This window comes from Pseudoliparis swirei, chromosome 6 (genome assembly GCF_029220125.1).
Source record: "Pseudoliparis swirei isolate HS2019 ecotype Mariana Trench chromosome 6, NWPU_hadal_v1, whole genome shotgun sequence".
NCBI classification, from domain to species: Eukaryota; Metazoa; Chordata; class Actinopteri; order Perciformes; family Liparidae; genus Pseudoliparis; species Pseudoliparis swirei.
The window spans coordinates 10,430,032-10,453,538 of NC_079393.1; the positions used below are offsets into that span (position 1 = coordinate 10,430,032).

The following is a 23,507-nucleotide window of genomic DNA, read 5'->3' on the forward strand; positions in this document are numbered from 1 at the left end:
TTCCTTGTTTGTGAGCTGCACTGAATAATAGCAATAACGTCAATAAAATAAGTAAATAAATAAATGTGTTGCAATGCTGAAAGAAGGGTAGCCCACAATGTGACAACAGCTTTAAATATTGGTATTTCTTTGTTTTTACTTTAATATATTAATCGAATCCATGTTGCTTCGCAGAACCTTTTATGCAAAACACATATATTGTTGTCCATATAATAACGGTGGTTGAAGTAGAAAGTAACAAAAAACCCTAAAGTATAAATAACTCTAAATTCTTCTTTATTTTAAATACAGCATTAGAGGAACATTATAGCTGTACTTCAACTCACTGACCAATTGATGAGGAAGGATGCTAAACATAGTCACTATTGCGAAACAATTTTCAAGATGTATTCTTATTCTTTATTGTTGAAAATGGAAGCACAGTAAAAATTATTAACACTCAGTTTCTCGTTACATAGAAAATCCAGAACATTTGGTTAAATCCAAAGATTCAAAAAATAAAAACATTTGTTTATATTTAGAGGGAACATTCTGTACATGGGAATTTATGTGATGATCCTGACTGAGATGAATGGTGTTATTATATCAGTAGAAAAGATGACAACTTCTGCTTCCTTTTTTGACTTATGAAGGGATCCAAACACATTTCAAATCATATGGCAATGAAAAAAAAAGAGCTTTATAATCAAAGTTATTTTAAGCTGTACAAATAATACAGTGATACATGATGTATCACAACTGTATTCCTAAATTTTAAGCATCTTTCCTGTTTAAACTGATACCATGGATTCAGTTAACTCAGTCAAATTATGTCACGGGCTACTCTACATGTTCAAGAAATGTAATGATGCCACCAAAATGGCCAAGGATATCAACATAAAAGACATGAAATATTTCTAAAAAAGGTCAAGGCACTGTGGCTGGGAGGCAGCGGTGTGTTCAAAGGACAGACTCGCCGGTAACCGAGCCGGAAAGACTCACTCGAGGTGAGGGGTCATGCTGAGGAGCATAATATCGACAGTTTTGCTTAACGGTTCAGGGACAATGTGTGAAAGCAAACTTCGTCATGAACTTTGGAAGAGCAGTCTTTTGAAATTATTTTTTCCTCTTAGGTTATGGTCCAGGTGGTCAAAATGAAAGAATAGCAAAGTCACTTTTCCTGTCTGTTCTGTGAGAAGTCTCATTGTTTTTTTACCATCCCTTGGTTGATATGTTGGAGCCACTCCTTCAACATTTGAAAGCTTGGTCGGGCAGCAGGATCCAGGTTCCAGCACTGTTTCATGATGTTGTACACCACTTCAGGACAGCCTTCTGGACAGTCCATTTTGTAACCCTTCTCCACTCGAGGCACAACTTCCTTTAATGGCTACGGAATGGAAAAAGTTGTTGGTAGACAGACGTGCTGACAGCAAACATAACTTACTTTAACAAAACAGTGAGATCTGTGTATTCCGTATCACATGGAGGTCTATTTCAGGAAAATAATGTGGCTGGTTAAAAATACAGAACACGTTAAAGTACAAAGTATATACAGTAACCAAAGAATTTACCAATTTGGATTTTCACTTCTTTTTTTTAAGAATGTAATTTATATTCAGTTTTTTAATGTACATTACATCAAATATATATATATATATAAAAGTTACAATACCACACCAAATATTGGACCTTTAGGGTGAAGTTTTACAGCAAGAGGAACACATCTGGACTGTAATTGCATTGCTGATTAATCTCCCTCTTAAATCAAATTCCTAACCCTAATTATATGTTCTGTATGCCTCCTCCAAACATATATTGATACTTACAATTCTCGGGTAAGGCACTCGGCCAAAAGAGTAAATCTCCCAAAGCAAAATACCGTAGCTCCAAACATCTGATTTGGTGGAAAATTTCTATTGTTGAAGAGAAAAACACACACAAAAGTGTATTTAAGTGAGTGGGACCTACACATGGCAAAGAACACAACTCAACATGGCAACAGTCATTGTGAACAACAGGTTACCTTTTCTCTGAGGGCCTCTGGCGATGTCCACTTCACAGGCAGCTTAGCCGTGTCCTGAATGGAAGAGGCCTCCTTGGTCAGACCGAAGTCACTGACTTTGGCCATGTTGTCTTCTGATACGAGAACATTGCGGGCTGCTAAGTCTCGGTGGATGAAGTTATTTATTTCCAGGTACTCCATGGCCTCACAGACATCTCTGTAAAAACACAAGAAATAGAAAGTTCAAAACCTGAAGGAGTTTTCGCTTTACAGTCTTGGGATCACACACATGTAGTACGAATGTCCTAATAATCCAACAGAACATCTGGCAAAGAAACATAGCGTATTCTACATTCAGTGTTTCTCAACTTCAATACGTTGCACATCTCCGTTAAACATTTGCTTTCGTTGATTTCTTCTCCTCCTTTACTGGTGCATTATTGCTCTTTACACTTCTAACCATCAACAAATGTTAATGCATAAAACAAACATTAACCTCTTCATTTGACAATATTGACCTGTTTTTGAGGTAGGTGGAGGAGGTAAACAATAAGTTTATTGTAAAAACACATACAGTCTTCCACAGCCCCGCAGATCAAAAACTGTAGAGTCTACACGTAAAACAGAATACTTGTAGATGGTAGAAAACAGCAGTTATACGCACAGTGCAAAATTCAGGAGAGCATCTCCACCAAGTACTGTCCGGCCTCTGGAACGTAAGTAGTCAACCAAACAGCCCTAAAGATAAACAAATAGAGATGTGACAACTTTATCAAAGTACTAAAGATGCTAACGTATGTATCAGACCGTCTGCCCCCCACCTTGGCCATGTACTCAGTCACTATAAACAGACTCCCGTTCTCCTCCACAATCACTCCAAGCAGCTGCACCAGGTTATCGTGCCGCAGTTGCCTTTGGAAGGAGAGGAGCACACAGACATGGAATGTAGTTTACATCTTACTCGTTTATTCATGTTTCTGAAAAACTAAATAAAAGAGCAAAAGTGAACAACAAATTAAAATGTTTTCCTTACGTCATGACGGAAGCCTCTGCAATAAAGGCCTGCGCTGTGGCGTCATGTTTTATGCACTTCACAGCTACTTTGGTCCCTCTATAGTCTCCCACCATGACATCTGGAAAGATCACAAATGATAACAATTGATTATTGACATACATCTAACAATGTCTACTCTTAATTAACCGTCTTCCTGATGCAAAACTAGAAACTAAAATAAGAAAAAAACTTTCCTTAAATCACATTGGGCTTGAGGGAAGGTTAGATTGTTATAAGTCAATGACTTTGAATTAAATCTAGTTGTGTTTTTACTTGACTTTTATCAAAACCCAACGATAATGCCCATTTCTTTACCTATTATTGTTGACGCAAAGTTCTTTTTAAAGTAAAACCAGTCCCGCTCCATCTCTTCTCCCTGTTAGCATGTCCATAATACATATCTGACCCCCAGCACATGTAAACAACTTAATACAGTTGAGTCATTTGTACTATGCAGTGTAAACGTAAAGCTACTTGCCTCCAAACTCTCCTTTCCCAATAATCTGCTGCAGCTTGAGGTCTTTCCTGCTCATCGACCAGCCACCTGTTGGTCATTTAAAGAGAGAAACATAACATAACAGGCTCATACATGCTTTGCATGAACAAAAAGGTTCAAACGATGTGGTTGCATCATACCCCTGGAAAACTCATCCTGAGCGGCCACCGACCCCTCCTCCACTTTTGGCTTTATTAGATTGGTGCACAGGCCATCTGCATCTTTGGTGTAGTGCTACAACAAAAAGAAATGTATGAAATATTTAAGCACATGACTGTACCACAAACGGTCACATCAAACTTAATAAGACAAAAGCAACACCACCGTTTAGGGCCAATACAACTCAGTGAGCAGTGTTTCATAATGACCCATAGAGGGCTGTATAATCAAATTAGCAAAATATATAATGGACAACAGACAAGGTTTCCTCTCAAATAGGTCAGACTAAAATGACTCATGCCCCTCTATTTTACTCTGTCGAGTATATAGTATATGCTTCGGTTCGAAATAAGCAGGCTCGTCAGGAAGAGTAAAGAGTAAAAAGCTTGGCGTCTCTTGAGGTTAGAACTCTGCACCCCTAGCATACTGTTCACTCTTCCTCTTTGACACTTCCTGTTCACTACTTGTTCCAGGAACTGTATGTCGTCTGTGACGTAGCACAGAGACGTGGGGCCTCTAAAACAGGAAAATACAGCAAACATAGAGTAGACCAAAGCTCTACAGAGCACCGGAGCCAACATTAGAAAACAAAGCCAAGTGTTAATGTCTTACCTCGACCAGCTGCATGAGGTTATCAAAGTACCCCTCGTCATCGATACTCAGCTTGCCGTTGGTGTAGATGATGCGGTAGTGCTCCACTTTACCGTCGCAGCTCACACACAGGGTGTAGTCGCCGGGAAAGTTGGTGCTCTCTCGCACCAAGAACAGGCCGGTTTCAGGAGGGTGAAGCAACAGCTCTGCCTGATCCCGCGTGATCTTCCCATGAAACCATCTGGGAGTGGAAGAACCAGAGAGGTGACTGAGCATCCAAAAGAAAAGACATTTTAGAGACCAGATGACTGACATCTACTTGGATCCTTTCTGCAGACTCCCAACTGTTTGCATCAAGCAGTACAAAGCATATTACAGGTAAAACCAGTTGCCGGTTTATTAGGTACACTGTTGCATACACCACTTTACACTGCTACTAAGAAGTGTTTCTGGTATATCGTCCACACTATTTTTATTATGGGGTAGAATATTTGAAACACCACTCGGTTACTCAGTATAACACAGTTCAGCAGCAATGCAAACTACAGCCTCCAAAATGAGCATATAGTAATTATTAATAGTACAAGCATACAAGTATACACTCTGCCAGCACTGGATGGGAGGCCTCTGACTGTTGGAAGAAGTATCAATCAGAACAATATTAGCGTGTAAAAGCGGATTATTTTCCATTAGTCTTTGAGACATTTGTTGTTTTAATGCAAATTGCAAATAAAACAAATACCGTTTTGGAGATGGTGAGGTATAGATTACAGTTATTTGCATATCCACAGTGACCAGTTCTATTACTGAGAGGGTAACATAATGTACGATAAACTCATTTGCATTGGGCTCCATGAGAAAATAACATTTGAATATCAAGCACAAAAATAGCACATTGGAAAACTGAGAAAATGATGGAAACACAGAAGCAGCTTCTCTCAGAGTTGAAGGAAGAACAGTTTCCCTTGTAGCTCTGTATTACAGGGAGTTAAGATGTATTATACAAAATGCTGCATGCACTCTGATACCCCTAGATCCCCTTTACCATTCAACTCTCAACTTCATGACTGCTGACATTTAACAATAAGGACAACAGCATTTCATATGATGAGATCAGGTGGCGTTCCTCGACCCATGAAAATGGATTCTTAGTCACAACATTCTGTATGTCTAAATAAGACAATCTACTGTATGTCTGTAAATATGCATAAGGGGTGGTTAAGGGTCAATGGTGAGTATTTAAAGCTCAGAGCAGCTAAAGTATGTCATTTTCTGCCTGCCTGTTTTTTGCCAGTGGTTGTTGTTGTGTGACTACGGGCTCCATAAATAAACCTGTCACTCATTGACATGCTCTCATGCACATACCAGCACAACCGGGAGATTTTTAAGATTACTTCGGTCGGAGATAGAAAGGAAACAACAGGAAACTACGGAGCACAAGTTCAAGCAAGGCCGAGCTGGAAACAGAAACAAGTGCACTGCAATTACAACACAGCCCGACCAAACTGTGGTCCCCATTCACATAGCTACGTCGTCACTGCCGCGACAAATAGCCCATCTGCCTTCAGCAACCACACCGCCATAGGAAGAAGGCAAAGTCGAGCTATTTTAGCCGTAGCTGCAAAAGCCACACCAAGCTGGTGTGGTGGCAACCTTTGAGTTACAGACAACGCCAACCTAATCCTGTTTGCCTTGAACGTGATCACACTGGGCATGTCAACTCTGATAAGCACTCACGGCATTAGACTCAGCTTCCCTCCAGATTTCACTCCTTCTCTTTTCTGAACATAGTTGGCTGGAATTGTTCCCTCGCGACCTGCGAAATTTTTTGCTTTGTACCAGTTTGGATCCTGAAACACAAAATTTCACAAATGGTTAAAATTAAGAAATTTAAAAAAAATAGTGTGGATAAGGAAACACAACCATGAAGTCCTTCCATGTGTTTTTATATCTACAGCAAAATTATATATGTATAGGAACATAAGTTAGGCCATGAAATATTACCTTTGTGACAATAACAATGGTCAACACATCTCCTTTATTGAAGGGCAGGTCCTGCTCTGATGTGCCTTTGAAGTTATACCTGGCCACACACTCTGTGCCCTGTGTCCATGAAGTCTACGGGAACATGGGCAGATCACTCTGTATTAAACAAATGTCTCACAAATGACTCGGCGGACATTTCATGATGTGTACCGGAGTTTAGACAAGCATGTACTCTGGAGGCCGATCTTACCTGGACCTGTGTCATGGTGAGGTGGTTCAACCCTCTCACAGGTGATGTCTTCTAGCTGCTACCATTAGAGCTGATTGGCACACACACACACACACGCCTTCAGCACCTAAGGGAAACAGAATGTCATCAGTTTGACGCCCTTGCTTCAAAAGATATTCACTCAACCACAAACTGTCAGGAAGAAAGTGAATGTGTGGGTTTTGCTGTGTCGGTGCACATACTCATTCATAGTAAACAAGTCAACTATTATCAGAACGCACAAGAGTAGATTCAGATCAGATAGTGTCAGGGTTTTTCCTGCATAGAGAAAATTTGGGCGCGCGCCTAAGCCGTTTTCCCGAACGCCTATGACAAATCCCGAGCTCCTAAGGCAAAAAAAAGTCCGTGATGGAGAAAAAAAAAACCAAAAACTTTGTTCATCACGTGCATGTCAGCGAATATGTTCTCAATAGTATGTTTCAAGTAGGCTACAGCCGAACCCTCGTTCTGTTTTGATCAATAGTAATCGAGTTGATAAGCGTGTCTTCTTGTCTGATCAATACGCAACTGTGAGGTGCGCGAATGGACAGAGCGGCCAGCTGCTGATCACTCACTCAACAGCCCGACGTGCACGAATACACCTGGACTATTGTCAATAGGGATGCACCGATCTGATCGGCGCCGATCCATATCGGCCGATATTCCCATTATCGGTTTTGATCGGCGTTCTCAAAACGGCCGATCAGATGACGTAACATCTGCGAGAACTATCAGAGACGTTTCAATCGCGCCGCATCGCAACTGAGACAATGCGCCCGGCGAGGGCCGGCAGAGTGCAGAGGTCCACGAGGGGATAATCACGCACCGAGCGGCATCCCTGTCCCCGGAGTTGAATCACTGCGTCAACTCAGCCGACACTCACATGTCTGTGCACCTATAGACTGATGTTCACGGTACACGCATTCGATCGGGAGCGCGCGAGGATTTTGATAAAGTTAGCGGAAGGATTTACGTGACAACATTTGGTTTTGCAAAGTTAGCGGAAAGAACCACGTGAAACAACATCCGTTTTTCAAAATAAGATGTCAACAAATCATACACTAACATATACAAGGAAACAATGAACTGATTTTGTATCTTTATAGATCGTTTCTGAGATTTAGCTTAAATTATGCTTATATTAAAACATTTTTGCTGTACCAAGGAAGAGTTTATAAAAATAAGTCCGACTTTTGTATGTTAAAAAAAGTCCTGTATATAGATTTCGACAAGAGTTCCAGGAAATGAATAATGCAGATGTGTTCCATACATATCTGAAATCCCCATCACTGGCAATCAATACATTTTAATGTATCAATTAGGACATTTTTCAAAGTAAAAGTCGTAAATGTTTAAAGAAATCCGTAATTTCTTTAATGTTTGAGGTGCTTTATATATGTATTTCCTCATATTCCTAGGCAATAATGCTACACAATAAATAGAATGCTTCAATCGACACCATGATCGGTGATCGGTATTTTCGGATCGGCAGATACTGATTTCAGTGATCAGTGATCGGCACCAAAAAACCTGATCGGTGCATCTCTAATTGTCAATCTATTAGCCTATCTATTTTAATCTAAAGTGGAAGCAAAATGATTTCCTCAAGCACTGCCTCCATTATTTATGGGGAAAAAAAATACATAGATGTCTGCTAATTACGGTGACATGGTAATATAGACCGTGCGCGCACAGCGCAAACACATTTTTTGGGAGCACCGAAGACCCATTTTGACCCAGGAATAACCCTGAGTGTCAGTAGAAATCACTCGCTGATAAAGAAAGCAGAACTAAGAAGTCTTTTTTTAAATCCCACTTTCACAACTTGGGCCGAATGTTTCCATGACGCATTATTTCATAAAGATGAGGCTTCTGTGTTGATGGATAATAACTACTATAAAGTATGTTTTGGAATAATATTCTAAGTAATAAATAAAAAGCATGAAACTTTACTTATTTTTGTACTTTTTATTCTAGATCCAATCCAATCCAATCCAATTTATTTATATAGCAGATATTTAAAACAGAGGGTTTAACGAAGTGCTTCACAGTAAGCATAGCATAATAATAAAATATAATATTACAGTAGTAGATAAAAGGCATACAAACAAAATAGAGAGAAATCAATACAAAACATAGCTCAAACTGACTCGAAAGCGAGGGAAAAGAGGTGGGTCTTCAGGCGGGACTTAAAGGTTTGGAGGGTGGGCGACAATTTGACCTGGGGGGGCAGGTCGTTCCAGAGCCTGGGGGCTACTGCTGAGAAGGCCCGGTCTCCTCTGGTAATTTTCTTAGTTTTAGGGACTACTAGGAGGAGCTGGTCAGCCGATCTCAGACCCCTTGAGGGGGTGTACACCTGTATGAGGTCAGAGATGTACTGAGGGGCCAGCCCATTAAGCGCTTTAAAAACAAACAATAAAATCTTAAAATGAACTCTAAAGTGGACAGGAAGCCTATGGAGTGAAGACAGGACTGGGGTGATGTGATCGTACTTGCGGGATCCTGTAAGCAACCGAGCCGCAGCGTTTGCACACGCTGCAGGCGGCCAGCAAGTCTTGTTTAAGCCGGCATAAAGTGCATTACAGTAATCTAAACGCGAGAAACAAATGCATGAATTACACGCTCAAAATCAGAAGCGGATAAAACCGGTTTAATTTTGGACAGCAGCCTCAGGTGATAAAAACTGGACTTAACCACAGAGTTTATCTGTTTATCTAATTTAAAACCACTGTCGATTTTAACGCCCAGATTAGAGACCATGGGTTTTGCATACTGTTGCAGGGAACCCAGGTCAATGGAGGGGACATCGCCATTTGGTCCAAACACAATTACCTCCGTTTACTCTCATTTATGTTTAAAAAGTTTCGCGCCATCCAGGCCTTTATGTCATTGAGACAGTCAACCAGGGGCGTCAGAGAGCAGGTGCGTTTCTTTAGGGGTATGTATATTTGGGAGTCGTCCATAAAGGTGGTAGGAGACGCCATGTTTTCTAAAATGAGCCCAAGGGGAGAAGGTATAAGGAAAATAAAATGGGCCCTAAAATGGAACCTTGGGGAACTCCACAGGATAGGGGGGCAGAAGACGATGCGAAGTCACCAAGACTAACAGAGAAAGATCGCTGGGACAGGTAGGACCTGAACCACTCTAAGGCAATGCCCCTGATACCCACACAGTGCTCTAGGCGAGAGATAAGGATGGAATGGTCAATCGTATCAAAAGCAGCTGTGAGGTCTAAGAGCATTAAGATAGCAGAGTCACCAGAGTCTGTAGTGACCAGGAGGTCATTGAACACTCTTAGAAGGGCAGACTCAGTACTGTGAAGCGCTTTAAAACCGGATTGAAACATATCGAAAATATTGTGTGCATGTATGAAAGACTGCAGCTGTAAGAGTACGACTTTCTCCAATATTTTTGAAATAAAAGGAAGTTTCGAGATGGGTCTGTAGTTAGCGAAGACAGAAGTGTCCAGATTTGTTTTTTAACAGAGGTACCACAACCGCTTGTTTGAAATAAACTGGCACAGAACCGGACTCTAGGCTGCTATTTATAATAGTATGGACATTAGAACCAATAGTGTCCCATATCTCTTTGAAAAGTCGAGGAGGGACTGGGTCTGTGGGACAAGACGATGGCCTCAATTTAGCAACAATGTCACAGAGAGATGACAACGACACTGGTCCAAACTGTTGGAAGACAGCGCATATGATATCAATGGAGGGTCGAAAGAAGGTGGTGAGATACTGGCTCTAATAGTGGAGATCTTGTCAATGAAATAGCAGAGGAATTTTTCACATACCTCAGTTGAAGCTTCAATACAAGTGAGTAAAGGAGAGTTTAGCATCGCATCAATGGTTTTAAAAAGAACACGAGGTTTGTTTAAATTACTAGAGATAATCTTAGAAAAGTAACTCATCTTTTCCAACTTTACAATGCTCTGATACTTTCTCCAGCTTTCTTTCAAAATGTCACGAGTTACATGAAGCTTGTCTTTCTTCCACCTACGCTCAGCCTGCCGGCATTCACGCCTAGCAGCGCGAGTGACGTCATTAAGCCAGGGTTCGGATTTAGGTCTGGGGCGCATGAGTTTCAGGGGAGCAACAATGTCAAGAGCTCCAGTGCAGGAAGAGAGAAAGGCTGAGGTTAATTGCTCAGTGTCCAAGGAGTCAGAGGACATAGTATCAGACTGGGCTAGGTTTAGAAATGCAGGAGAGAAACTAGCAGCAGTGGAAGGTTTCATCATACGGCCGTAACGGGCAGGAGCGCACGGCTTAACCGTTTCACAAGCAAGACTCACATCAAATAATACAGGCATATGATCAGAGAAAAAGGCGCCACAAATCTCCAGGTTGAGAACAGGCAAACCATAAGATAAAACAAGATCAAGTGTATGTCCGTGTTCCTGCGTGGGGCCAGACACAGACTGCACAAGATTGAAAGAATCAACAAGGTCTAAAAAGTCCTTTGCCATAGGTTTGTCGGGGCAACACACATGAATATTAAAATCCCCAACAATAAGAACACGATCATATTTTGGCATAATTTCAGCCAAGAAATCGGAGAAATCATTTTAAAATCCCTTATTGTATTTGGGAGGTCGATAGACCACAGTACACAGCACTGTATGAGCGCGACCAAGCTCGAACATGCTCAGTTCAAAGCTGCCAGGTGAGAATGTCAGTGAAATCTGCTGGCATTTATAGTCACTCTTAAAAACAGTTGCCATACCTCCACCTCGGCCTGACGTCCGCGGAGAGTTAAAATAACAGCAGTGCTGCGGTACAAGTTCGGTGAACGCGCTGGACTCACCAATACTGAGCCATGTCTCAGTCACGAAGAGGAAGTCCAAGCCCTTGGACGTGAAGAAATCCTTTAGGACAAAAGTCTTATTAGTCAGCGATCTTGCGTTGACCAGGCCAAACCTGGTAGGGGCTGGCAGATTGGCGGCGTTAGAGGTCCGGGGAGCCCGACACAGAGACCTCAGGTTATGCGGATTAACTCCGCGGCAGCGGGGACGAGAGGAGCAGGTCCCGCGGTGCAGGAAAGCCACATCCGGGTCGACGGCAGGTACCAGCCAGGCGTCGACAGGGTCCAGGAAACGCCTCGGAAAAGGGAGACGAGGAGCTGAAGAAGCCCTCATTCTCACCAGTCGACCACTGCGTTTTCCCCGGCGGCGGTGGCGTTTACAGCGTGTAGGTGGAGCCGGGGTGCGGCACAGGTAAACCAGTCCCCCCGATAAAAACGGAGGCAACGTTCCATCTCCACCACGAGTAGTCCTTGCCGGATTAGCGGCAGAGAATCGGAGGTCCAGCAGTGTTTGGCGATTATACACCAGCAGAGAGTTGACGTTTTGCATCAAAAAAGACAGAAACAGTACAAAAACACACAACATCGGCAGACGGCAGGCCACACACACTGGCGCCATCTCAATCAGCAGTTTGTGGATCCGAAGCCTCGCTGCCCGGCTGTACCACGTGACTGCTTCGGCAAGTGGTTCAGTTCAGTTGGTAAACCAGTTCAGTTGGACCCAGAGTGGACACACACTGGTCCACTGACTGGCCCTTGTAGGGATCCAGAGAGCTTTCTTCAGTGCTGGAATGCAAACTTGTGGCGAGAGCTGACCGGCCCGAGGGACTCGTCCAGCCCAGCGTTTCTTTACGCCAATAAAGCAGCCACTGGTGACCATCAGCTCGGGCCTGAGTCACCCACGAGCAGTGTTTCCATGATACACGCACAACCACGTTATAACAGAATGATGACCTATGGGTTAAGTCACACTCAACACCCCCTGCCCGCCCCCTCTTAATCCTCCCCCAGAACCACAAAACCCCACTTCCTCTCTCTCCTTGTGTTAGTTCCCATGGAGAAGAGGTGAGGCTCAATGGCCTGAGCTCAGGGAAAATCCTGGCTTTGATACATCTGCCACTTTACATGAGGTCACATCCTCCGACATGTAATTTATGATGCTGTCAACTTCCTGTATGTGTTGGGAGGGGGTGTGGGGGGGTCAGATATTTCTATGACATCACTCTCCATGCTCTTCTTTTTAAAAGCATCTTTCTTCTAATTCATTTATAACTGGCATGTTTGCCTTGTCACACGTTTAAGTGACCAGCCTCTTCACAACAAAACACTCTCACGCGTCCCAAAGAGGACTGTCATCACTCCGTGTGACGAGGGTGAGACGGATGTCGTCCCCCACGGAGAACTGCGGCTGTCTATCTGGACACATCCCCCCTCCCCCCCCATTTTGCATCTGCTCATCCCGACCCATCTTTTCTACATTACACTTTGACATTTCACACGGCACCAAAAGTCATGACAGGAAAAGAAACCGCAAAGGTCTGAAGCCATGCTCGCAGTGCTTCGAGGCTCTAATGCTCATTGTGAAGGAAGCCACACGACTCGTACCACGAGACCCCTCAACACAAGTCATGAGCAGTTCAACCAAAGAGATTTCCGCTCTCAATTATTATTTGTTTACATAATATTTAGAGGCCTGCTAGGCCAAAGGTATCCAGTATTTCTTCAGTAAAAGTCACAAAAATGTTAATATTTTGGATTATCTCCTATAACATTAATCATCTTGTGTCCGACCACAGGTTTGAAACCACTGTGCGACATAAAAAACAGTGGTGGAAAGTAAGCAATTACATTTACACAATTCAGTAATTATGTGTACTTTCCTTGATTTAAATTGTGTGGTAATGTATGCTCTTTAGTCTACTAAATTGAACTATTTATAAATTAAGCCGTTAACCAGCCAACAGTATATATAATGAATAAAATGACCTGGACCAGAGCCAGCAAAATACATCAATAATAATGTAATAGTATAATATAGAAGAAAGTTATAATGACAGAGCCTATTTTAGCTGGATAGTCAGTACTTAAATACTTTAAGTGCATTTTATTGATGATATTTGCATACTTTTACTATTCTATAATATCTTAACACTTTTACCACCGTTCAAATGTGAGGGGATCCCCAAAGGTGAACAGAAACCATAAATATATTCACCAAATTGTAACGCAAGATATTTCCCAATGAATCCACAATGTCAACCTGTATGTTGTGTTCGCGGTGTGAAGTCAGTAGGATTCATCATGTCGGGACCAGGAGATGTCAATCCATCCAATTGTTGTTAAGATGTTTCAGTCTGGACCAAAGTGGTGGACCGACTCCCGAGAGCCATGCTGCTAATAAGTCATTGCTGCTCCATTATTCTGACTAAAATCTCTCTGAGTTATAACTTAAAGCAGGGAATTCTGCCAGTTATATTCTAAAAACTCAATTGACAGAATCTGTCAAGTCAAAGTCCTTGTTGAAAGAGAAAAGTGATCTCACCAAGTGTGGATCAATGGGGCCAAGGCCGACACACAACAGCACTTTTTATTTCCTCTCTTTTGGGACAGTGAATGCATCTCAGCGGCGGGCCAGCAGCAGCCCATTGAATGGGACAGAACTCAGTCTGTCATGGTGTCACATTGCCACTTCCAGAGAGCTCCACATGGAACCACAGCTTGCTCTTTTTTCAGGGAGCGGACAAGGCTGTCATTGTGAGCCGGTCGAGTTTCTACTGACCCGTGTCTCATTGAGGAGACCATCATCATCAGTCTGTCCACTGAGTAGCTTTAGGGGCAGGAATGACTCAGTTCTGCAGGTCCGGAGACATGAATTCTACTTCATATTTTATTCAGTGAGTACAATCAACTTGTGTCTGCTGGTGTGTTATTGTCACGTAAATGATCTTTCAAACATAGCATCAAAAAGGATCTCATGACACAAATACCTCAAAATGCCCCGTGACAGCCGTTGCTGCAGTGAATTAGTCCATCCCATTGAAAGAAAGACGGTTTTAGGAGACGCTAGGCACGACCTAAGCAACAGGAAACCAGCAAACTGTGTGACAGACTCAACATGAATGCAGTCAGGAAAGAGCCCAAGGAGCACAAACTCACTCCAAATCTAACAACCACGAATACATAGAAGTTTCATATCACTTCAAACAACGCTGACCTATTACAGTCTACTTTGACATATCATTGGCCTACATGTAAATCCTATTGTTTAAACCAAACCGGTGGATCAACATGTTGTCTAGTCTCTTGTCTTAAGCATGCAAGTCAAAGACTAAACTGTACACAGGCAGTGTGAGCGCACAAAGCAAGACACGACAGGAATGTAGGAATATCTCCTTTGGTCTTGTTTAAATCTGCCACTCCCTCTTCTATCTGTAGAGGTAAAAATAATGATCATGCGAGGTGTTGTTAACGCTGCTGTGGCACAGTGAAGTGAGGAAGGCTGGAGGTCGTGTGGACAGATCTGAAAATGTGTCACTCGACAGCAGCAGCGTGCGCTGGCCTTTGACATCTAACACCTGCGATTGACAGATCTCAGTCGTGGAAAGCAACAAAGCACTTTTACTCAAGTGGAACTTTGACGTACTTTTTTCCTTTTTAGGCTACTTCTACTATTTAAACTTTTACTCCACTTCATTTCAGAGGCAAGAATTGCACTTTTCATTCCACTGCATTTATCTGACAGCTGGCTACATTCAAGACGTACATAAAACAAAACATAACAAACTCATAGAATACAATGTCAGTCTCAGTGTCTACCTGGGACCCCTCGCCACATTTCAGATGTCTATGAGTTGTGAGCAGTTACACCAAAGATACATTTGTCCTCTAAAAATCCCCTGATGGTTTCATTTGATCAAAATGCACCAGTATTATCAATCGAATAATATAATATGGACTAATAAACAATTCACAGGGGTCGTTTATTGGTAGAACACTTGTTGTGTAATTTACTGATCATGCTTCTCTGTTTTTACTTGAATAGGATTTTGACTGCTCCAGCAGCTCTCTTCTATTTTTGCAGGGGGTCTGGGTAATCTGGCCCTCATCCTGCCCCTCCAGTCTCAGGATGCTCTGCGACGGCTTTGATGCTGCACCCCTGTTATCATCACCATTACAGCAGCACGGTGGCAGGGCCAAGTGCCGAGAGAAGGAAACAAGGATGTGTGTCCTTGTCCCCTAAGCTGTCATCTGGCAGATATACAAACCAACTCACCGGAGCAGTGAGACGTGTCCAGAGAGAGAGAATGAGTGCATGGCATGCCAACAGTTCACCCAGCTGGCTCTGACAGCCTGCAGATGTTCTTGAGGAACCTACTCAGAGGAGGAAATCCCCTCTGGCTCTGGGACAACAGCTGGACTCGGGTGCAGCATCACTGCTCACTAAAACTGAGGTCTCTCTGCAGGATGTGAGACAGGAAGTACGAGTCCAGTGGTAGGCCAGGCAGCACAAGCCGCCATTGTATCACTTTAATGACGGTCGGTTTTGCCTGTGAGGCTCAGTAATACGAGGCGTTAAAGCACACTGATAGGGAACATGTAAAACAGCGTCCTGTTTATCATTGATAAATATACAACTTATCGCTGAAAACAAGGCCGTCTTCAGACTAACAGGAAGAGAAAAGCAATGACTGTCAGTAAGGGGGGAAATCCCCCTTACTTTGACATTCAAAGTTCAAACAACACAATGACGGCTTTGACACCTATGCCACGTTGGGTAATTGAAGCTTTTACTACATAAACACATTTAAGAGAACACCATGTAAGGCAAAGCTGGCATGCCTGAGCAGTGGACACTTCCTTGCTGAGGTGCTGTGCAATGCTGCTCTGCTGATGCAGCCGTGCCTGACATGACTGTGGTTTCATGTGCTTGTTTCATAAGCTTAACCCTAGTTTGCATTGTTGATAGACTCTAAAAGAAGAATCCTCTGTGAAAGAAGCTCTCAGGCTACAGCAGCAGCACCAGAGACAAAGAGGGGCATCACCCCTGGACAGACCCACGAGGTCCTCAGTTCCTCCCTCTGACAACAAGCCGACTTGTTCCATTGAACTCTATTTTATGTTTGGCACTCAGTGCAAGGGTGGCTTGTTGAATTGTTTTGATTATTTCCCGAAAAGGACAGAAGCAATAGTTAAACCCAACCCATATGCAAGATACACATTCCTGCAATTGCAGACAGTGTTGCAACTTCAGTAACAGTTTCAAAAGAACCGTTTCAGGCTGTGAAGCAGTCCGGATGCATCACATCGAGTCAGTAGAATACAATACCAGCAAAAACCATTAATACCAATCACTTCACAGAGCTGCACGATGCAGCTTCTGCACCCCAAAAGGCAGAGGGAGTTGTAAATACGGAGATCACATATTTACTAAAGCCTTCTTTTGTTCTACTGTAAAGCACTTTGAGCAACACTCAACATATACTTCACTATTGTGTTGGCCTACTTGTCACAGGTCCCAAAAACCCCAATGATTTCCGATCCACTTCTTCAGATGTGATCAGTTACTGTACAGTAAGCCAACGGAAGTGCAGCTTGGCTCTATTTTAGAAAATGCGCGTGTGAAGCTTCACCACAACACAACGTCACTGCATCGACCAGCCCATTAAAGCTGCATTTCTAAATACACTCTTACCTGTTTGCAGGCTGTTTGAGGCGATACCAGGTGACTGTGCTCCCGTCCTCTGAGCGACAGAAGACAAATTTCCATTCACGAAAAATAACTGACAGTTGATGTCGAGGCGCAAAAACACATCCAGTCCCCGATGAGGAAGTGCAATCTGCCCCAGGTGGCCCAAAGCGTCAGCGGTCCAAAAGTATGTCAATAAAACCAGCCACGACTGTTGCTGGTACGTCTCCTGTCAACATCACTCGGAAAATTCGCTTCAATTGATCATTTGTTGTTGTTGTAAGTTTCTAAAAACGTTTTGCTGCAGTCTCGATGGTCCCTCTAGAGAAAGAGTCGCGTGAGCGAGAAAGAAAAACGCGATAAATCAAGTGGTTAAACGTCCCAGAGGTTACATAAAATGCGATTGAGACCCATTTGAGTCTCCTTCAGACTGCCTCGCTCCTTTTCCCCTTCTGAAAAATTCAAGTTTTTGCCCCACCTTGATTTTGCAGTGCACATGCGCGTGAATAAGAAACCCGTCTGGTTAAGAATGGATCACTGAATTAGCTGGTCAATTTGGTGAGGGATGACCCATATTTATAAGAAGTTCACAAAGACGAAGCAACGGTCAACTTGTTGTTACATGTTTTATTTTGTCTCGGTCATATGACAGTATTTTTGCACAAGACAGTGAACTTCGCTCCCGAAAGGAAACGGTCTCTCAGTCTAGACACAACCTCCCACTGGCTGCTTCATGCGATCTTATTTTCTGAACTGAAAACTAGTCTCGCAAGGACTCAACAACATACAGATCTGAGAATGTGAAACATGTAAAGTAAATCTCAAGAAGCGTAACCTGCGTTAAAACAAAGTTACTTCAAAAACAAATGCCAGGCCGCCAGACAGCCCAGATCACCTCGTGGTTTCTGAGCGAGCACATATCGAAGGAAAAAAAACACATTTGTAAGAGGAAATAGTACATAAAGCTGCCATTACAACAGAATAAGGAAAGAGCCACGAGACTTGGTGTGTTGGCCCCCTGGCGGCCAAAGACCATATCGACTCAACCATCCAGTGACGCTGGCTGATGGTTCCCAGCCAGACTTGTCTCAACAGATGAGACGGAACACATCAGGCCGGAGGAATGCTGGAGAAAGGACAAACCCTTTGTGCATGAAGGTAGTTTTCACTGAATCCTGTGCACGTTAATGTGCACATGTGAGCTCTATGTGTAAACACAGTATTACATCATTACATGTATGCATTTCGCAGGTCCAGAAACCTTCATAAAACAGTCTCTGCTCTGGACACATTTAAAAAATGAATGTAATCATGTCAAAGAACAAGAAAAGGGTTTTGACTTTCATGTCAACTAGATGTGGCATTAGAGAAACATACATGCCCGCATTATATTTCACGGTCTAAACTTTAGAAATACCATCGGTGGTTAGGTACACAAACAACCACTCTTAAAGGCAGGGGGAATTAATGAAAATATCTTTGTTTCGCAATATCTCGTAACAAAAACCACAATACATTTGGTTCAGAGTACTCAGTACTGCTAGTTGCATCTTGATCATCGAGACAAATCGCCCAGAAAGACATTCACCGTCAAAATATAGAGCATTTATGCTTTATAAAACTAGTTATGTCAAACAACTCAACTTTGATAAAATAAAATAAATGCTCAAATGTAAACTGCAAGGCGGTTTGAAACTTAAAAGGACCATACCGCCATTCATTACAAATCACTTGCATCTTATATCACAACTGCAAACCATAATACTGTGTTTTATACATTTAGACGTATACGTCTTGAAGGCTCTATTCTTTCCAAACATGAAAATCTATTAGGACAAATGCCACGTATGCATTCCTTGGCGTGTCATCAATGCGGTCTACTTTCAAAATCTGCAACTAAACAACATCACCACACAATTATTATTTCACTCCCGTAGACTTTATGTTCACGATGATGGATTTGTCTGATTGATTAACAGATTGTTTTTAATACTACACAGTAGTAATTGGCAACCAATATAACAAATATTTGATGTAAAAATAAACAAATGGTTTGTAATTAGGAACTGAAACAAACACACTGGTATGGTCCTTCAGCAGTTACAATAAAGAGCCAAAGGGAAACTGAAATATCCAGGTTTTCTTCCCAAGAAACCTCTTATTGACATTGATTACTAATCAAACAACTAAACATCTAGCTTTGGAACAGTCGGTGTGTCGTGTGGCTCGCCTCATGGGTTTAAAAAACAATGCAATATCGATTCTATATACACATTTTTGGCGACATTCAACAAACACCATTTCCTATAAGCCATTTTAAGATTATAGACTAAACTAACTAACATGGGATCACAATATATTTTCGTTTAACAAAAGGTCTAACTTCATACAACTGCTGGCGATGGATGGATGCCGAATGTTTCATGCGACGAATGACGGAGTAAATTGCCTTACAGGCTCACCTCATCATCGCTCTATGTTATCACATTTACTTCGAACATTTTGTAACCCCCTAAAAAGCTAAATTGCTAGAGGATTTGCATGCCGTGTCATCCTATCAAAAGGCCTTATCATTACTGCCTAATTTACCATCAACAAACAAAACAGCCGATATAAAGATTATCTGCAGAAGCTGCTCCATTCAATGCAGGCTTAGATGGAAAATACAAAACGACAAATATTCCAAATGTTCTTCACTGGATTTTCAATGCCAAACATCAGACGAGTTACAGAGTGCTGTTGAGTATGGCAGAATATAAAGCCAATACATGAGCAATAGTAGCACCAATGCAAGTTGGATTTATCTTGTCCCATTAAGATTAATGTAATGACATCGCCTTTGCATGTATCATATGGTAGATCTCCATGAGTTCACTAGATGGCTTTGGAAGGAGGTTAGATTGCAGTGACATTCAGCATGTTAAGTCAAAGTCCTATTCAATCTAAAACTACTTAACACAATATGGTATTGTTTGACACTTCAGTTGTATTTAAAAAAAAATCTATCTTCCAAATCTATTTTAGTATCATGTAAATACATTAGTATCTACATGATGGTTGAAGCCTCTGATGGTCGACACATTTACTTTTTCAATAAAGCTCATACCCATAGAACTTATTCCTTGTAGAACGTAAGCACAAAATAGTGGTCCCATTCACATGTTGAAGAGTTAGAACCGTAATGGATGAACTCTGGAATATACGTCTCCATAACCATGTGTGTGGTCACAGAGGGGTCTTGTGTACCACTTGCCCCATTATGCAGAGTGCAAGGGGATGACAAATTTGCAGCCAAAAGGAGAAATGTACTTGATTCCGACTTCCTGGAACACCTGGCGAGGAATACCTATGTCACACAAGTAAACCCTACCAGCCCCCTCAGCCAGGGGAAGGGGGAGGCAGAGAGAGAGGGACCACTTGGCCTCGACCGCCTGTCCCTTTCCACTACCAGGAGGGTCTAAGCTGAGCACTGGCGCTCGGTTCTGGTTAGCCCAGTCTGCAGCTGCTCGGTACCAAGGCTGATCCATCAGGAATGTGTTCTCGTGGCAATCCAGGCAGTTTATGATCAAGTCCACGGGAGTGTCCGGAAGGTCTGTGGAGTCGAGATTAAAAACATAACCTTAGCTAGAGGGCAACGTATGAAAAAAACTGAGCAAATTATAAAAATAGAAAAATGTGCCCACCTTTGATACTTGACACTTGTTTGCCACACGTTTTGTTAAAGAGGGTGAGCCCGCTGGTGACCGAGTCCAGCATCTTGACAAAATTGGGCAGAAACAAGATGACCTCCACTTCATGATTGGCCAGGTGGCGACCACAGCTGATGCCCTGAGCACCCTGAACATGCGGCCCACACAGCAAAGCAACTGTGGGACGCTGGTGCAAATTTTTTGGAGTGAATCTGGAAGAAACATGAAAATGAACACTCAGTTGCCTTTTATTTAGATACAGCTGTTCTCATCTGTGCTTACAAACGATCCCCGCATGCTTACCTGTTGGGCCCACCCAGCAATGTAAGTGCCATCTGACTTGCACACACTCCAGTCATCTCAAGTCTTCGCTCCAGTGAGAGACCATGTCGCTCAGCGACTGACAACAGACGCTGGTGTAGTTCATAGGATACACTGGGCACAACAAGCCCAGAATCTGTAAGAAAAAAAACCATATATATATATATATATAAATATATAAAAAACAATCCTTACCATTTGCTCATTAATGTGAAACAACTTACCGGTGCAGTACTCTTTGGCCCCAGGCTGCGGTACAGTAATCTGTCTGTACACAACAGGTTTGGTCTCCAGTATGTTTTCATCATGACGATAGCGTGTGGGCGTCTGATCTTGAGGAGTCCCACGTGACCTTGCACCATTACGCCGTTCTGATATATCGATTTCTGAGAAAACGGCTGCTTTGTCAAACAGAGCCAAGTTTCCTTCAAAATCAAAGTCTGTATCCAGTCCGTCCTCCGTGCTATCTCCGAAACACTCGTCGTCTCTGGGCTTAATCTGACCATTCTTCACCCCGTTCTTCTTAGGCGTCACTTGGTTTGCCCCTCGACTACTTGATGACCCTGATGGGAAAAATACACAGGAACTCAAGACAGTATGCAACACAGCAGCAATAATTTAGTATGATCGAGCTGTACTACATTGAACTTACAGGAGTTGTGTCTTCTACGAAATCCTTTTGGCTGGACAGGTATGTCCAGGTGACGTTCTCCATAGCTTTTGGAGCAGTGCTGAGGAGAGTTGAGTTTCTCCACAGATCTGGGGTCACCCTTTGGGACTGTAACTGGAGCACTACCTGCCTTTGTAGTTGCAAAAGAGCTGTTCCTAGGATTGCCATTTCTGATATCTAAAATCTTGAGTTCCTTTATATCAATGGCACTGTAGGAAGATTTTTTTTTTTTAAAGAGTCGAAAACTATAATTAGTAACAGGAGGAAACTGTGTCAATCAGCACAACTCGTGAAAAACATCTAGCGTGAGAGAGAAAACACTTGGTGGCCGAGTCTTACCTGAATGTGACCTCGGGAACAGGGCACTTGACTCCATTATGAAAAGGTTGCCTTAATGAGATAGTTTGGCTCGACTGGTCCACAGACGCCACTTCTCCTTGATAGACTCCCAGTGTTGACCCACAGTTAATTGACACCGAACTACCCAACCAATCCGCTGCCATGACTCGCAACGTTGAAGACAAAAGTTTTAATTTCACGTTTATTGTCAGATAAGCTTTTTTATGTTGTGAACAAACACAGACTTTCTGTTAAAAATAATACGCTAACTTTATGGCAGCAGGACGTCACAACTAAATGTGCGTGGCGTTACCGAAGTTATGCTAGCTAATTGACTAGCATTAGCGTCGGCCTGTTATGTAGCGTTAATTCCAGGACGCCAACGCTGTATTTGATTAAAGACGAGGTGTTAAAGTGTTGTACCTTTTCTGAGTTGACGCGAAACACACTTCCCAAGAACTCAAATGAATACAATGTCAAATGAAATGCTGAAAGTAAAACTGTAGCTCCTTTAAACTGATAGCTTTTAGCTTATTGAATGGTCAAAGGATGCTGCTGTTAGCTTTATTATGACTACTTCCGGCTTCCGTTATACGGCGTATTTCACAAAAAGAGCTCAGCGGTGAAGATTTTTATAAACATTTAAATTATTACTTTTTCTATTCTCAAAATGTATTTGATTATCAACTCTCTTACGCTTTTGTTTTGTTTAATTTAAAACACAGAGTCATATATAACTCATACGACTATTTGAGCATTAATTGAGATGAGCAATATTCTTGAGAGATAGATGGTCTGACTGGCCCATGCAAAGAAACATCTTTGGATTTAATCAAGTGCATGTAATAGTTCACACAGAGCTGTAGATTTTTAACATGTCTATATAACCACGGTACTATTTGAAAATTAAGCACATACTGTGCCTTATAAAAACCTTTGAAAAACACCTAAGAGCATTCTCAGCCTTTTTCTTTATGTGTCCCCAAAGTAAATAATTAAATAAAGTAATTTATCTGCATTCACTGTGAAAAACAATTAATCAGATATAGGCTACGCTCTGAGTGTTATGATCACTGTTTGGGAGATGTTCTTAACAACCAGTCAGCAGACTGGGTGAGATCATGTGGAGACTATCCCAGGAGTATTAGCACATGCCACACCCACCTCAGTGCCTTCTGTGTACATAGGTTACTATGGGAAAGCATGCAATCAAAACTGTGAGTCTCACAAGCACAGTGGGGAGAGGAGAGGATTTCTGCACCACGGTACAGTTTGACAATACACTTTTGTATACAGACACTTAGAAATGAAAAAGAGTGTAATTAACCAATGTAGTATAAGAGTAAATACATCTTTAGATCACAAATACCTTGTAATAACCATGCAGTGTAAAAACTAGTTGTTTGCCATCGAGTAAACAGTGGAAATATTAAGACACATGATCCAAGAATAGCCAAACACCTC

General features: G+C 42.2%; 2 protein-coding genes across 5 annotated transcripts; both read right to left on the reverse strand.

The window, feature by feature from the left end:
- Positions 1–376: 376 nt before the first annotated feature.
- On the reverse strand, positions 377–17,553 carry LOC130195177 (tyrosine-protein kinase CSK-like). 3 transcript variants are annotated; one of them, XM_056416536.1, is made up of 13 exons: positions 17,031–17,553; positions 6,518–6,623; positions 6,286–6,399; positions 6,019–6,131; positions 4,303–4,522; positions 3,672–3,765; positions 3,514–3,579; positions 3,015–3,114; positions 2,803–2,893; positions 2,646–2,719; positions 2,003–2,198; positions 1,806–1,892; positions 377–1,366 (listed from the first exon to the last, which is right to left on the reverse strand). In XM_056416536.1, exons 2-13 carry the CDS (start codon positions 6,530–6,532, stop codon positions 1,181–1,183), a joined length of 1,356 nt encoding a protein of 451 aa, XP_056272511.1. In that variant the 5' UTR covers positions 6,533–6,623; positions 17,031–17,553; the 3' UTR covers positions 377–1,180. The 3 variants fall into 3 exon arrangements, with proteins under 3 accessions (XP_056272511.1, XP_056272512.1, XP_056272513.1); XM_056416537.1 differs by lacking the exon at positions 17,031–17,553 and adding an exon at positions 11,342–12,106; XM_056416538.1 differs by lacking the exon at positions 17,031–17,553 and adding an exon at positions 7,362–7,432.
- Positions 17,554–17,631: 78 nt separating this feature from the next.
- Positions 17,632–22,558, reverse strand: edc3 (enhancer of mRNA decapping 3 homolog (S. cerevisiae)). Of its 2 annotated transcripts, XM_056416535.1 has the most exons (7): positions 22,467–22,554; positions 22,044–22,209; positions 21,687–21,913; positions 21,259–21,597; positions 21,017–21,170; positions 20,708–20,925; positions 17,632–20,616 (listed from the first exon to the last, which is right to left on the reverse strand). In XM_056416535.1, exons 2-7 carry the CDS (start codon positions 22,205–22,207, stop codon positions 20,282–20,284), a joined length of 1,437 nt encoding a protein of 478 aa, XP_056272510.1. In that variant the 5' UTR covers positions 22,208–22,209; positions 22,467–22,554; the 3' UTR covers positions 17,632–20,281. The 2 variants fall into 2 exon arrangements, with proteins under 2 accessions (XP_056272510.1, XP_056272509.1); XM_056416534.1 differs by having other exon boundaries at positions 22,044–22,558.
- Positions 22,559–23,507: the final 949 nt, after the last annotated feature.